The sequence below is a fragment of the Carettochelys insculpta genome, chromosome 14, assembly GCF_033958435.1.
Source record: "Carettochelys insculpta isolate YL-2023 chromosome 14, ASM3395843v1, whole genome shotgun sequence".
NCBI classification, from domain to species: Eukaryota; Metazoa; Chordata; order Testudines; family Carettochelyidae; genus Carettochelys; species Carettochelys insculpta.
Window position 1 is genome coordinate 1,810,310 of NC_134150.1, and position 15,821 is coordinate 1,826,130.

Here is a 15,821-nt window from a genome sequence, read left to right on the forward strand (position 1 = left end):
TCAGCAGAAAGGGCAGTGACATTAAAACGTGGCTCTAAGAGCAGCCACACCCGGGCCAGTACTGACGGCTGGTGCTTAGTGGTACCCTGTACCTGCCTGTTCCACCACACACTGTGAGCATCCTGTCCAGCTCTGCAAGGAGCCTCACCTCAGCCCTGTTCCCCAGCCAGTCTTGCTCTCTTGGCCTGGCTCTGCCCTTCAGGCACTGACTGAGGTTGTTTTCCACCTGTCTGTACACAAAGTGAGGTCAGCGTTACCGGTAAAACGCAAACCCAGCCAGGCCCACGTGCAGCCGAGACAGCCGCCGCAGCTGCTCCCAGCATGGGCATTCAGATGGCCTCAGTGACCCTCAAGTGCAGAGCTGGCCTCTCCCGCCTTGAGCCCTCTCCCAAAAGCAGGTCACCGCCACCACCTCTCCGGTTGCCTGTACGACTGGGCCACAGAGCCACTCACGAGCAGTAGGCAGAATGCCCAGGGTGCAGGGCTGGGGCAGGTGAGCCACGCAGGAGCAGCGCCCAGTCCTCCCTCCCCGTTCTAGATGGGGAGCCCAAGGCTCTGCCCCTGCCATGCGTGTGGGGACTCCTCGGGCAGCGCTGCCTGTGAGGGAGGAAGGGAGCCTGGCTTCCAGGCGAAGGCAAGTCCCTGAACACCTCAGAAAGCTTTGGGGTGTGTGCCGCGTCCTGGCTGCTTCTCTCCCCTGCCCCCTTCTCTCACTACCCCAGGCACTTTCCTGCGGGGAGCTGGCGCCTGTGAAGGGACCTGGGCTAGCGTGCTGGTGGCACTCATCCCTCCGCCCACCCCCTGGAGCCCCAGGCTTTACAGAGAGGCCCTGCTTCCCTGCTTGCGGGGCACAGCTGGGCTGCAGCCAGGGGAGAGGACTACAGTCACCTGAGGGCTGGCAGCCGACCCCGTCCATCCCAGTCCAGTGGGTCGCTGTGTTCGTGCGAGGAAGCGCTGCCAAGGCAGCAGATTCGTGCCAGCTACAGGCGCAGCCTCTTAATGTCCTCGCTGCGGAAGTCAGTTCGGAGGGCCAGCACCTGGCGGACCTCAGCGGGGGTCAGGCGCCAGGTCAGGGGGCCTGAGTTGGGGCCCCAGTAATCCAGGATCTCTGTCACCTGGGGAGAGGAAGAGAGTGGGACATGGCGGCTCAGGCCCCCTGCTCCGGCTACCTGGGAGCTCACAGACACTCCAGGGGATGGGGCAGGAGCAGCTCCGAGTTCCTGCAACTCTCCCCAGCCCAGCAGCAAGTGCTGTGTGACCAGCAGGCATGGTGGGTGGGCGCACTCCCAGGCTGAGCTGCTGCTGGTCATTCTAGTGCCCCGTGGCAGAGGAGGACTCACCCGCTCCAGATTGAGGATGGTCGCCATCTGGGAAAGACGAGCGAACTTGTCCCGGATGGTCCACGTGGTCACGGTGGTGAGATAGGCCACCAGTGATCGCAGCTCCTTGTCGAACTGCAGGCCGCCGAGCTGCGGGCAGCACAAACCGCATTACTCCTCCCCGCCCCGGGCCTTGCGTCTCCCGCACGTCGGGGGGGTGTTCTGTGCGGCACACTGCTCGGGGGGCTGCAAGCCCCCAAGCTTTGGCTTCGAAGGCTGGAACTGCACGGGAGCGGAAGCCTTGGCGCGATGCACTGCAGGGAGCTCAGTACCACAGCCAGTGAGCATACGGCTGCACAGGCAGTTCCAGCCGCCTCCCCACCCCTCTGGGTGAAGGCCTGGAGGCAGGACTCTCCCCGCTGCTGCTCAAGGAAGGGAGGACACAGCTGCCTGCTTACCCTGCTGAAGGTTGACTTGAGAACCACCTTCTCCAGCTCAATGGCAATGAGGCAGGTGGTCAGGCTGCAGAGGCTGTCATAGATCACGGGCGACAGGCCAGCCTGGAGACAGACAACCACGTCACTGTCCCGGCAGCACGCTGGCCAGCAGTCAGCAGAGGCCAGTGGCAGGGGAAGAGCCCCAGTGGAGGCTGGGTGAGTGAGAACAGCCACCTCTCAGGTGCTTAAAGAGTGGAGCCCAGCAAAACCAGAACCGCCCAGCACTCAGGCCCGGGGGCGTGGGAACACCCAGATGAGAGGATCAGTGGCCTCTCGGAGTTGTTCCTGTCTGGGCTCAGCGCTGACGAGTCAAAGCCCCGGGGCGACCTGAGGCTGCTTTCAACAGCAGGAGCACTTGGGAGGTTGGTGTTGGGCTGGCGCGAGTCGGGCGAGGCCGTGGGGCATGTCTGACCCAGAGCCTCGCAGCTGAGGGGTCTGTGCTCACAACTCACCTTGAACTCTGCCATTTGCTGTTCCAGGTTGATGATGAATTGCTGGACCCACGGGTCATTGGCTTCGTAGTCATTGAACTCCTCCTAGCACGGGAGCAGAACGCAGGGCTGGTTACTACTCCCCAGTGCCCTGGGCTTGGGAAGAGCTGCTCCCCATCAGGGCGGAGAGAGCTGGGCTAGGTCCAGCAGTCCTGCTGGGTCAGACATCCCTGCTGCACTGCACCAATTCCCCACTTTAGCTGCCTGCGAGAGGCAGCCGCCCCCAAGATACTCACGAGTGCCTTGCGCTAAGGGAAGAGTCTTGGTGCTCCTCTGTCCTGCTTGGGAGCGGCCAGGAGAATGGAAAGGTGCTGCCTGACCTGGGCTGTGCTCTTGCAGATGGCCAAGCAGATCACACACCTGGAGCAAGCTCAGGGTGATCTGAAGCCAGGCTTGAGGGGACAAATGGGTTGCTGGGGCTCAGGAAGGGTTCCCCCTCCCTTGGCGTAGACTGATAGGACTGGACGAGAAGTCATCTGGAGTCCAGTCCTCCAGCACTCAAGACTGGACTTGAGCATTATCTGGACTGTCCCTGAGAGGTGTGTGTCTAACCCGCTGTGAAATACCTCTGAAGATGGGGATTCCACAGCTCCCCAGACAATCTGTCCCACTGTTTGACCACCCTGACAGTTAGGGTCCTCATGTCCAACCTCAACCTCCCTGGCTGCGGTGTAAGCTTCTCGTCCTGTCCTCAGAGGCCAAGGACAACAATATTTCTCCCTCCACTTTGTAATACCCTTTGAAGTACTTGAAAGCTGTTCTCATGTCCCCCCTCGGCCTTCTCTTTTCCAGACTAACTAAGCCCAGTTCTTTCACTCTTCCCTCCTGGGCCACGATCTCTAGACCTTGCTTCATTGCTGTTGCTGTCTCTGGACTTCCTCCAATTTTCTCCACATCTTTCCTCAAATGTGGCACCCAGAACTTGACACGGGGCTGCAGCAGAGGCCTCTCGTCACGTCACAGAGCGGAAGAACGACTTGTGTCTTACTTATGACACTCCTGCATCCCAGAACGTCGTTTGGGTTCTTTGCAACCGCGTCACACTGTTGACCCTGCCCAGCTAGTGGTGCACTCTGACCCCAAGTCCCTTTCTGCAGTGTTCCTTCCTGGAGAGTCCCTTCCCATTGTGTGTGTGTGTGCGTGTGCGTGTGCAGCAGACTGGTCCTCCCCTCAGGGGTGAACTTGGCACTTGTCCTCTGTGAATTTCATCCTATTTACCTCAGACCACTTCTCCAGTCTGTCCAGCTCACTTTGAATGTACCCCGTCGCCACGCGCCTCCCTGCGTGGTACTGTCTGCAGCGACACTACCACCAGCCTTGCTGCTGTTCTCACAGCTGACCCGGTGAGTTACCAGCAAGTGGCACAGATACAAGGCAAAGGCACAGGACTGCCTGGCTCAGTGGTCTAGCCCCGAAGGGCTATGTGAGGCAATAGACCAGAGTCAGCCCCTCAGGAACCAGCGCAGAGCATCTGAAGGGGCTGTCCAGGGGGTGGAGCAGATAGTCCTTTGGGCCCAAACTTGCCCGTCCCACACACTGGCTAGGACGATGCCTTTCAGGATCAGGTCACTGGCAAGAGACGCATTCAGGTGTGACCCTGGGGTGGGGAGGTCCCTGGCGGCGCAGCGTTCTGCACCCTCTGCGCGTTTTCCCGGGGTCCCAGATTCTAGAGGTCAGTCCCATGCTTGGGCTGTGGTGTCCAGAGTCCCAAGACTGTCCGCGCTGAGACAACAGCGGGAGCTCTCTGGGAAGTGAGCCAGGCCTGGCCCTCTGATGGCTCCCTTCCGGCGGCAGCAGACAAAGGGGAGACTTACCTCCTCAATATTATGGGAGACCGAAAGGAAGAGGTTGATCCAAGGTTTCACCTGTGGCTTGACAGCTGTGCTGTTCAGCTCGCCGAGTCCTTCCTGGAGAGGAGGGGAAGACAACACGGCAAATGACTGAGGACACCTGGATCCCAACGAAGAGGCCCAGCTATAACCTGCCCTGTTAACCGTCCCCTCCTGCTGCTACGCCAGCCTTGCCCTTCCCTCCCTCCCCACCCACGGCAGCATGCGAGCAGTGGCTGCTGGTGGTCCAGGCTGCCACAAGACTCCCTGTCGGGCTCAGCAGCGAGTGGAGGAGGCCGTCGGCAAAAAGCAGCCAGTAGAAGTTTTTAACTACAACGGGCAACTCGGCATCTGCGCTGGCCGCTGCCCTTTTCCCTGAAAGGGGAGATCAGTGACTCTCACAGCATGGGTGCTCAGCTGCTTCCCATCCAGCTTTAAGAAGGCTGGCTTAGCAGCAGACGAGAAGCAGCTTTCCGGCGTGGGTTCAGCATTAGCTGCGGGGCCTGACGCACGCCAGGTACGCTGCACAGCAAAGCAAGAGAATGGTTCGCTCGGCCTACTCCCGCCAGGCGAAAGACGGCCTCGGGGTTTGCTCAAACCAGGATCTCTGTGGCTTGGCTTCCATACACCAAACATCAGACCTTCCTCGCCCCCTCTTTGGCAAGCTCGCTGGGGGACTTGTCAGGGGAGCCCTGGGACTGTAGTCTGAGCTGCAGCTACACGCCAAAACGGAGAAGCTGGCTGGTCTGATGGGGGAAAAGGGATGCTGGTTCTGGATTACGTCTGTGGGATGGCAGGTGCCTCCGACGCCATGCCTCGTTGGACTCTGGTTGTCTTGCCAAGGCTCCCCCAAATGGGGAGAAGGGAAGAGCTGGGAACTCGTGGGTCTATTTTAAAAATACTGCCCCTTTACCTGGTGAGACCACCATGCTGCCCTGTAAGCCGACCACTTGGGCAGTTGCCCAGGAGAGAGTCAGGCGCCGCCCAGCGGACTGGCGGAGCGCCCACAGCCGACAGCCTGTGTTGCCTCTGGTGGTGCACATCCACATGTGCCTTGGTGAACATAAAATTTATTTCACCCGTGGCTGGAAGAAGCTGGGAGGGAACCCTGGCGATCCCTTTACTCAACACAAAGAGCAAGCAGAGCCCTCTTCCATCTGCTCTGCTGCTCACCCTTAACGCTTCTTCCTCACCCGCCAGGAGGCCTCAGTGTAAACAAACTTTCCCTTCTGCCATACGGGCTGGACTCAGCGCCAGAGCTAACACAGGTCAGGCTGTTGGGAGTTCAGCTCCCCTCCGGGGGTGTCTCCAGGCCAGGTGAGTGGCCAGCTGGGGTGCACCCCACACACTCCCTAGTACAGCGAGCAGCTCACCTGCAGCAGATCTCTGAACTTGTTCGACACCGCAGCCATGTCGGCCAAGCAGCTCTGGATCTTGGCCTCAGCTTGTTCGCCCCCAAAGCCTTGGCTAAGCAGCTTGGCACAGTCGCTCTGTGGGGCAGAGACAAACACAGGCTGCAAGTACTATAGGACACTCAGGGCTCAATGAATTGGCCCAGCAGCTCTGGTCGGCTCTTTGGGGGCAGGGATCATCTTTCAGTCTGGAGCTGTACAACACCTAGTGCTGCAGAACCCTGCTCCACTAACCCAGATAAACCACCCTCAACCCCAGCGCTGCAGAATGGAACTCAGTGAACGTGTTACAAAGGAGCAGCCGACAGTCTGGAGAGGCACCGAGTGATTCAAGGAAGGAGGCTAAAGGGGACGGGACATGTCAACAGCCACATTCTCAGACAAGCCCGTGCCCGGACTTGGTGCCAAACAGGGAGGAGGAGGAGGAGGACAGATGGCACAAGAGAACGACTGGGAAGAGGTTGCTGTCGAGGACACAGGTGACAAAGTAGCAGGAAACATGGCACTAGACAGATGGAGGAGGAACCACCTGGCATAGGAGCATGTAATCCAAGGCAGGGAAGTGATTGCCGCTGAGATGAAGGCATTTTCAGTGAGTGGTAGAGCCTGAACAGAACACCCCTCCTCCCCCCAGCTTCTTTTAGCATCTCCACCAGGTCTAACAAGCTAGCCCTGGGCTGGGCCAGGAGAGATTTCAGCCCATGCCAGCAGGATTTCAGGGCAGGACAAGTCCCAGTGTGAAAGGCTAAGAGATTCCAGCTGCACACCTGTACCAGAAATGGGACGATCACAGATATTTCTCTTTTGTGGTTGCATCCTGGAATCCATCACTCAGCCGCACCTCCTGTACAGCCCCGAGCGCAGGATGTAACCAAGAGATGGTCCCTGCCCCCAACAGCAGACCAGAGGCAAAACGCCTATCTTCCCCAGCTGGCAGAGCCCCAGCACCTGCCTCTGGTGAGGGGCAGGCAGGAGTCAGCATGTGCCTTGTTTGCAGGGACAAAGCCAATTATTCAGCTGTCTGCAAATCAGGTTCTTTAGCAACCAGGCCACCTTGTCCCTTCTTCTCCCACACTACACTTTTTCCACTATTGTCTTCCTAACTGCCACTCCACATGGGCCCCAGCAACTAAAAACACAGCATGCCATTAACGCCTACTGAGAACACAGCCCTGCTAATTTAAGGACCACGAAGACACCTGCTCAACTTTAACCAAAAGTTTTTTTGTAACTTGCCCCCTTCCCATGGGCCCACCCACAGTCTTGCCTGTATCAACTGGTTGGATCACATCTATTTAGACTACGAGCTCCCCAGGCATGGGCTGGGTCTTCTCCATGCTTTGGGCAGTAACGATCACTTTGCTTTGACACTAGGTATTCATTTTTACAGTTGAGCTGAATCTCTTTCCAAAAAGCAGGCTCCCATGGCTGGTGTTTTAAGTGTCCCTGTCTGTGTGGTCAGTAGTTTCTTCTGGTTAGTCCCCAGCACAGCTCCCAGACTGTGCCCTGCATATGTGCCCACTCAGTGGAGATGTAAGTCATTATGAAAATGATAAAGTGAAGAGAGTTCAAAGGTGATCAACAGAAATGGTCTAGAAGATTTGCGGCTTGTCTACATGTACAGAGCTACTGTGGAAGACACTCCTTCTCCCATCGGCATAGTTAATCTGTCTCCCTGCCACGCAGTAGCTATGTCAGCGGGAGAAGCGCTCTAATTGACCTGATGCCACACATGTGAAAGGTGAGGTCAAGACAGTGGGAGCAGTCCCACAACAGGAAGACAAAGTATAAAAGGAAAACAGTTGAGGATGCAGATCCCCATCCTTGTAAGCCGCAGAGGCTTCAGCCAGATGGGTGACTGGGAAGAGTCATTAAGGCTAATTACACCTGTCCTGCCAGGAGGAAGATGGAGGGACCCAAGGAATCGATGACGATCCCGGCCAGTCCAATTTTTTCTGCCAGTCTGTTTGAACTAGTGGGCCCAGCCACCCGAGGTTAAATAAAGCCACTGACAGTCAAGCGAGGCCAAGACCACAGGGGGCTGGGAACACTCAGTCCAGGACAGGAGCTCTTAAAATGTGCCCTGCTGGTGGGGAGTCGGCTGTAAGGCTGGTTACAGACATCAGCCATTACCTCCAATGTCTTCTTCAGGGTCATGATGTTTTCACTGCAGACCTCCACGTTGTTTAAGGTCACCTGGAACAAAAGGAAAGGCACGTTATGGAAGTCAATGGCAAATCCATAAGCATGCCATGTTCCCGGGGATGTCCTATCTATCTTCCCCCCCACCACTGTGTTACCCATCCGAGCGTCTGAGTGACGGCTCTCTGCCTCACTGCAGCAGGACGTCCCACCCTCGTGCTTTAGAACACCCAGCGCCCATCAGCTGACCTGCAGAAGTCCAGGAATGAGGTGGTGAAAAGCCGGTCAGGGAGGGGCAGGCAGCAGAGAGCAGAATGTTTCCTGCCCTCTGACAACTCTCACTACAACCTCAGCGGAGGTGGCATTTTGCCCTTCCCCTGTGGAGGCAAACGGCAGCACGATGCAGAGATTTCCTGGCGCCGCACTGCCAGGTGGGTGAGGGGCTCTGTCAAGAGTGCTGACATTTAAGTGCTTGGCGCCAGGAAATCCAGAGGCCTGTCACCACGAGTTTGATGAAATAAAGCCGGCGCTCCTGCACCCCCCTTTCACTCCTGCCTTTGGCGTCTCTCCTGCAAGCACAACGCAATTCACTCAAGGGAACCACTTGCGTAGCCTCCTCGTCACCATGCATTCGCAGTGCTGCAGTGGGCAACCAGGCACGCAGATCTGCACCAGCCATCACCACCACTGACAGTCAAGGGACTTCACTTGAGGGCAGCATCCCCCTTCCGGGGGACAGCCTTTTGGTGCGGGATCAGGAAATCCGCCATTCTGCCAGGGTGGGCTCCCATAGGCACAGGCAGGGCATGTGCAGCTGGCTGTCTGGGCAGTGCCTCCCCAGAGGGAGGGGAGCAGCAGAGTCCCAGAGAGGCGCTAGAGGAGACACTCTCAAGGGCTCACACCCCCGAAACATGCCAGGCTGCAGCGCTATGGCAAAGACATGGCTCTCCTTGCATCAGCCCGTTCATCCCAGGCAACCCTTCTGCCCGAGAGCTCCCCCTGCAGGCATGGCACCCTGCCAATGCCGCTCTGCAGGCAAGGATGCCAATCAACCCACTACCCAGCCAAGGGGAACATGGACGTGACAGCTTGTGGGGGATCTTGTCCTCTTAAGTACCCAGTGAGGAATGGTTTGGGAGCCTCACTCATAGACGATGCAGCCTGGGCTTTCTACTAGCAGTCTGAGGTTGCCCTGCCCCATCTCGGCTCGCAGGCCATGGTCACGTCACTCAAACCCATGAGCCAGACCTTCCGGGTCCCAGGATACGAACTATTCAAGTACCCTCCTTTCCCCAGCCCAGCCCGCCCCGCCCCGGCACACACCCCCAAGCCTGGGCGGAACCCACCAGGAAGGACTGTTTGGCCTCATCGGTGCTTTCGATGCCTTTGGTGTCAAACTTGCCCTGCTGCAGGCTGCTGTGCATGATGTTCACCGCGCTGGTCACCCCTCTCTGGATGTCTTGGAAGGTGGTGGCCGGGAAGCCCAGCCTCAGCTTGGTGCAGAGAACCTCCCTGGGAATGGACAGGGCCAAGCAAGCCAATCAGTGGGGCGCCAGGCCAGGCCCAGCGGCACACGCACAGCTTACTTCTACTGCTCCCCCGGGAACAACCTTTGGGAATCAACATGGCCCAGTTCTGCTGGTTTACTGAATAATCTGTTCCTTGACCACGCTCTGATTCGTTATACAATGCACTTAATGAACCACTGTCAGCTCAGGTTAATTGCTAACAGTCCATAACCCTTTGGTAGCAGAAAAGAAGTTCTGACTGTGCCAATTTCTGGGAAGCTGACCTGTGCAGCACTGGGAGTTCACTGGACATGGAAGGCTTGTGGCTAAAGTCACAGAGCACAGCGAGTTGTCATCCCACGGTGACTTTACACGGGGCGAAACTCTGTGTCACTAGAATTCCATCCGCCAGTTTGTTCCCGTGCTTGAACTTGGGCCTGTTCCTTCCTTAGCTCTGTGGGGGCTACTAGAATTCCAGGTCCTGGTCCACGAACGCTCTGCTGCTGGCTTCTACCAGGGCAGAACGTGAACCTATTTTGCTCTTGATGACTTTCATATTTTCTGAAGCTAAAATGGACTTTGCTTTGCCCGGCATTACACGACACACAGAATGCTCGAACACGCTTCCGGAAAGACAGACCAAGTCCGGCTAGTTAACCACAAGAAACAGATACGCACCATGAGGTTTCATTGACAGTGCGTGCTTAATGCTTATTACTGTACCTGGTGTGAATAAGAGGACAGACACACATACGTAACAATTAGCCTGGCAAATATTGCTCAAAAGTTCCCCTCTGCTCAAATCAGGAGCCGTGTTCTCATTTTTGCCACCCATGGGCAGAATAAATTTTGTTATGTGCACCAAGGCATGTGCAGACTTACACCACCAATAGAAACATATGCTGCCGGCCGTGCGCGCTCTGCTAATCTGCTGGGTGGCTGCCCAAGGGCTCCACTTACAGGGAACACTGGTGGCTGCCCTGGAGAGATACAGCTGATTAGCAGAGTGCCCACGGTCGCCAGCCTATGTTTCTACTGGTGGTGCACGTCCACACATGCTTTGGGGCACAGAACAAAATTTATTCTGCCCATGGATGGAAAAAATTAGGACGGACCCTGGTCAAGAGCCAGGATCTAGCTGGAAGACCCTCTGAGGAGCGGGGCAACTCGACAAAGCCCATGTCCCAGCAGCCACACAGCCTGCTGATATGTCTCCAGTCCTGAGCTCTCTGCCGCACGGGTGGGTCACAGCAGCTTGTGGGGACCAGTCACTGCTGTGGTCGCTGTTGTTACGACCACCTCTGGGTGCAGCACAGGTCCTTGTTGATTTCGGGACCCATCTGCCCCCATTCTAAACCATCAGGCAGCCACTTGAGTCCCTACACAGGCCCTCTGGGAGGCCAGGAGGCAGCACTCTGCCCCAGGGAGCCCTGCAGGCCGCCTGCCCCCTTACCTGAAGTCAGACTCCAGCTCAGTGGTCGAATGATTGATCATGGCACAGAGACAGTCTATGCTGGAGCTGGACAGGGCGCGCCCAATGCACTTCTTCACTATGTAGAAGACATCATCCACCATGCTGGAAATCAGCTGACCCTTCTCATACGTGTCCATAGCGACAGCCTGAAGGGGAAGCAAAGTCACGGCCATCAGCACAACGGGTGGGGGAGCCCCGCATCGCCAGGCAGCTCAGAGAAATCACCAGCCCCTGGCACAGCTGCCCCCCAACAGAGGCACGCTGGGTTTTCCTTGGAAGACTCTAGCCAGGTTCAGCCCCGGGGAGCCTCCCGCACCTGACCAGACCATCTGTGTGGGGGTGTCTGGCTGCGAGCCATCACTAGCCAGGTCATCCTTACTCCCTATCATGGTGGGGGACGCTGGGCTGGGAGGCTCAGAAAGGAGCTTCTCACTTCACACTGTCCATTGTCTCTGTGAAATTGTTCCCAATGACCACCCCCGCAGTCGAGGCCAGTTTCTGAAAGGGGCTGGGAGCTCCCGGCACGCCTGCACCCAGCACGACCAGGAAGCAGAAAAACCAAAGACTTCCGCCACCTCCTCCACCCCTGGGATTTCAAGGCCTGGCCCCAGGCTCTACCTTGTTGACCGTCTCCCGCATGAAGTACTCCTCCATGGTGATGTAATAGCCAATCAGCTCTTGCATGGTGCGGCTGAGCAGGCAGTTGTTGAGGAGGTTGTCCAAGGACTTCTGATGTGCTGTGGAGTGCAAGCCAGAACCCCATCAGCACCTAGGCACCCGAAAGCCCTTCCCTAGCGCCTCCGAGGGGCAGCAGCTGCCTGCCTGAAAGGCGACAGAGGGGCACATGCTGGGCAGACCCGGCTGCGGGAATGAAGCACAGTTCTGAATGGCTGACTCTGGATGTACCTTGCCGCGGCCCCGGGGAGTGCTGGGTGAGCTGCAGAAGCAGCGCATTCAGTTATGTGGCAAAGGAACGTGGACCTCCTCCCTCTGCTCCTCCTCGTGAGGGAAAGACAAGCTCCAAAGGGAGGCCCACCCCACCCTCACCAGGCAGATAGCAGCTGTGTGGCTGTGGGTCCTTGAAGCATCGAATGCTAGCCCTGGAAGGGACCTCTGGGGCCATCAAGTCCAGTCCCTGCCCTCACACCATCTAGACCGTCTCTGTCAGACATGTATCCAACCTGTTCTTAAATATCTCCAGTGAGGGAGAGTCTACAACCACCCTGGGCAGTTTATTCCAATGCTTAACCACCCTGACAGCTCGGAAATTCTTCCTCGTGTCCCATCTAAGCCTCCCTTGCTACAGTCCACGCCCATTGTTCTTGTTCTAGCCTCAGAGGCCAAGGAGAACCATTTTTCGCCCTCCTCCTTGTAATGCTCTTTCAGGTACTTGAACTAAACAAACCCCATTCTTCCAGTCTTTTCTGACAGCTCGTCTCCTCTAGACTGGGAATCATTCTTGCTGCTCTTCTCTAGACCCTCTCCAATTTCTCTGCATCTTTCCTGAAATTTGGGGCCCAGAACTGGGCCCAGGACTCCAGCTGAGGCCTGATCAGCGCAGAGCAGGGTGGCAGAATTAATTCTTGTGTCTTGGTACTCCTATCAATGCAAGTTGTGCGTTATAGGAGCCTCCAGACTCTAGCAGCGACACCGAGCACCCAGGGGGTGTGGGGTAAGGAGAGGAAAGCAGAGCAAGCCGTCACCTCAGTTAAGACACCACATGCCCTTGATTTAAATTCCTCCCCCTTCTGGGCTGCTGCTCCCCTCCCCAGCTGTCCAACCTACACGTATCCCAGTACGCAGAGAGCTTTCCTTACCCCAACTGCTCTCTACCAAAAAGGGGTCTGTTTGCTGCAGAGCCACGGTTCCCAAACCAGGGCTTGCGGAGAGCAAGTGGGTCACATGCTCACCTCTTGTTTCGAGCTACCACGCAACAGACAGGAACAGAGTGGGAGCTGGCCTATGCAGCCAGTGTGGGGGGAGGTGGCTGCCAAGAGAGACCGTCCCTCTCTCCGATGCAGCCCAGACTATACAGATGTCTACCAATCCTGGGTTTACAGAGGGGCGTGCCAAGCATACCAGGGATAGATGCAGAAGAGGAGCCCCCCCCACACCCACCCAGGGGACCACCACCATGTGATGTCACCTCCAGACGTCGCCTGCTTTCGGGGGTGCAGGGAGAGTTTGCTAAGCCTGACGTGGAACCCCTCCAGCTGTGGGGAACTAGAGCCAGTGACAGGAGGTAAAGCCAGTCTCCACACCCAGCCCGCAGGACAGCCTGACTGTGCCCTGGAGGGGCAGCTTTCCTGTGCACACCACTCTGAACAGCGAAGGAGGAGGATGTGCTACTGAGGCATCCGACTGCAGGAGGTTGGATGCATGAAACGCTATTGGGAAAATGGGGTTCCCCAGCCACACTGTCCAGTTCTCCAGAGCCTTCAACAACGTACACAACGGCATCTGCTCACCCCCACCAGCTCCCCACTGCAGAGCTGTAAAGACACAGCCAGAAAAACACTGGCATTCAAGGGATGCTCGTTCTACCTCCTCCGAGGCCATGGAGTCTTACCTTACCTTGCTTTACCTCCTCCGAGGCCATGGAGTCTCCCACTTCGAAGTCGGAGAGGATTCGTCTCTTGATAAACCTGAGGTAGAGCTCACTGCGGGCGTTCATCAAGGTGACCTCGGTTAAAATAGGGTCAAGTTCCCTGCAAGGGGCACAGGTGGAAGCACTGTAGCAAGCTCATGCAAGGAGAGGTGCTGACTTCCCTACACGAGGCAGCACATGCTATGAGAGTGCGAGTGCTCACTTCCGCGAGCCAATTCCCGCACGATGGCCTAGGAGAGGCTGAGCACCGACCTGCTGAGACTTGCTTCTGGCCTTAACAACTCCCCAGATGGGTTAGTTGCATTACACAGAACTAAAGAACAGGCCAGGAGTCCAGCCTGCGCAGGCCGCCAACTGCCACAGAGCTGCCAGCACCAAGTTTTTCACCTACACTGGAGAGCTATTAAATAACCTGCCTCAACAGGAAGTTTCTGCCTACCCCCAACTAGTCAGAGATTTCCTTTAGTCCTGAGGCAGAAGGGCACCACCTGCCTCGGGATTACGATTGGGATTCAATTCAGGGTCACAAGACAGTCACCATGCGAAGCAGCGGTCCCTGTAAACTGAGCACTTGGGTGGCCGCGCAGGAGAGAGTCAGCTGCCTCCCAGCCATAGCAGAGCCCCCAGCTGGCAGCAGCCTGTTTTTCTATGGGTGGTGCAAATCCACACGTGCCTTGGTGCACAGAAAACTTATTCTGCCCAAGGATGGCAGACGTCAGTGGGAACCCTGATTCCATGCAGCTCACAATGTGAAAGAACGATTGTGACGTATAATGCACAACGGGCACAAAGGACGGCAAAGCTCAGCAAAACCCGCTCTCTGTCGGTGGATGTGATGAACGTTGAAGCCGTACTAGACCGAGGTAGCAGTAAGTGTGATCCCTGCATGGCCCAGGCTGGAGTCTCCTGGATGCTGCTCCCCCCATGGGTACCTTGATATCCCAACATTCATTACAAACCTTGGCAAACGCTAGGCCACAACTACGAGCCACAAGAGGTTTGTCTTGAGTCAGCAGGGGGGGAACCATGTGGTGGTACCCGCGTGCAAACAGCAGCGGAGGAAAGACAGCTGCTTTGCCATTTAAAAGGAAAGTGACACTCCGAGAGCCTCTCAGCTGTGCTGCAAAATCGCCATGCAAACATTCTTTAGTTTTGTCTCTGTTGGCAGCGGTGGCAGCCGTGCGCTGCAGGGAAAAACGGGCTGCATCCGCACTGCAGCGTGTCGCTCTGATGAGAGGAGCTGCCAGAGTCCTTCCCCTACCAGAGTCTTTCAATGCAGCAGAGAAAGGCTCTGGCAGTGAGGACATTAGAGAACATGACACCAGGACCTGGCATGTCTTCACTCTCCCCAAGTCAAACCTCACCATCTACACTTACTTTTACCTGGGCAGGGGGACATGCAGTGTACGTGTTCTGCAAGAGACTGTAAGCATAGACAGGGCCCCGCACAAAGCCTCACCACCAACCTCACAGGCAGGGAAATATTATTTTCCCATTTTACAGATGGGAAAGCTAAAGGCCAGAAAAATGCAAGAACCTAAGAATGGCCATAGTGGGTCAGACCAAAGGTCCATCTAGTCCAGTACCAGTCTTCCAACCGTGACCAAAGCCAGATGCTTCAAAGGGAATCAACAGAACAGGGAAATTATCTCTCTGCTGTCATCTAGATCCAGCATCTGACAGTCAAACGCTTACGGTTACACCCTTGACCATCTTGGCTCCTGCAAGCATTTAGCAAACTCTCTTTTGAGCCTATAGTTTTCCCCTTTACAACATTCCCTAGCAAAAAATCCCAGAACAACCTGCGGAAGAAGGTTCCATCTGACATGTGCAGTCACCAAGAGAAACGGTCAGAAAAGCAAAAACATTTGTATTGTTTTTAAATACATCCTTCTAGCTTCCCCCAGAGGCTGCACCTTGACCTGGCAGGCAGGCTTGCGTTTTCCAGTGACCCTGAAAACTCTGCACCTGAGGGGACCACCCCAGGGCAGGGACCGAGCAAAAAAGCAGCTTTAGGCTTGTTCAGCAACAGGCTAACACGTTATCTCTGTAAAGCAGAGAAGGTACAGAAACACAGCACCGCAGCCATGCTGCTCAGGGATGGCACAGCTTGTTACGTGCCCCAAGTGGTATCCATCTGCATGGGAAGGATTCAGCTGTATTCACAGGGCATGCAGCTGTGTGGGATCTGGGTCCCCTTCCAATGGCTTAACTTGGGGGGCAAGTTGCCCCCAGGTTAAGTATAATGAGCAGGGGAGCAAAGTATTTCTGTTCATTAGAGAGCAACTGATGTAATCAAATCGCACTGCGACAGGAGCACAGGCCAGCTCTGCCACGGACTGAAGTCCCCCTGGCGCTCATTTTCCCCACCGGTGAGAGAGTCACATCGCCCTCGGCAAGAGAGGTTGCAGAGCTGCAGATCAGGCCCCAGCCTCCTGAGTTGTCCTATCCGAGGCCTTCAGGCAAGTCAAGGTTTGACCCTTCAAGCAATAAACAAGCAGAGCGAAGCGCCAAGGCCGTCACCGTGGACCCAAATGTGGC

At 56.4% G+C, this 15,821-nt stretch overlaps 1 protein-coding gene across 2 annotated transcripts in view; it reads right to left on the reverse strand.

Moving 5' to 3' along the window:
• Positions 1-980: 980 nt before the first annotated feature.
• Positions 981-15,821, reverse strand: part of COG4 (component of oligomeric golgi complex 4) — a 28,790-nt gene continuing 13,949 nt past the window's right edge. For both annotated transcript variants that reach the window (XM_075008321.1, XM_075008322.1), the window contains exons 9-19: positions 13,247-13,380; positions 11,291-11,409; positions 10,652-10,818; positions 9,037-9,202; positions 7,682-7,744; positions 5,510-5,626; positions 4,122-4,214; positions 2,269-2,352; positions 1,778-1,879; positions 1,341-1,469; positions 981-1,115 (exon numbers count right to left, since the gene is read on the reverse strand). In XM_075008321.1, coding sequence (XP_074864422.1) covers positions 981-1,115; positions 1,341-1,469; positions 1,778-1,879; positions 2,269-2,352; positions 4,122-4,214; positions 5,510-5,626; positions 7,682-7,744; positions 9,037-9,202; positions 10,652-10,818; positions 11,291-11,409; positions 13,247-13,380 — 1,309 coding nt within the window. The remainder of the gene's footprint in view (positions 1,116-1,340; positions 1,470-1,777; positions 1,880-2,268; positions 2,353-4,121; positions 4,215-5,509; positions 5,627-7,681; positions 7,745-9,036; positions 9,203-10,651; positions 10,819-11,290; positions 11,410-13,246; positions 13,381-15,821) is intronic.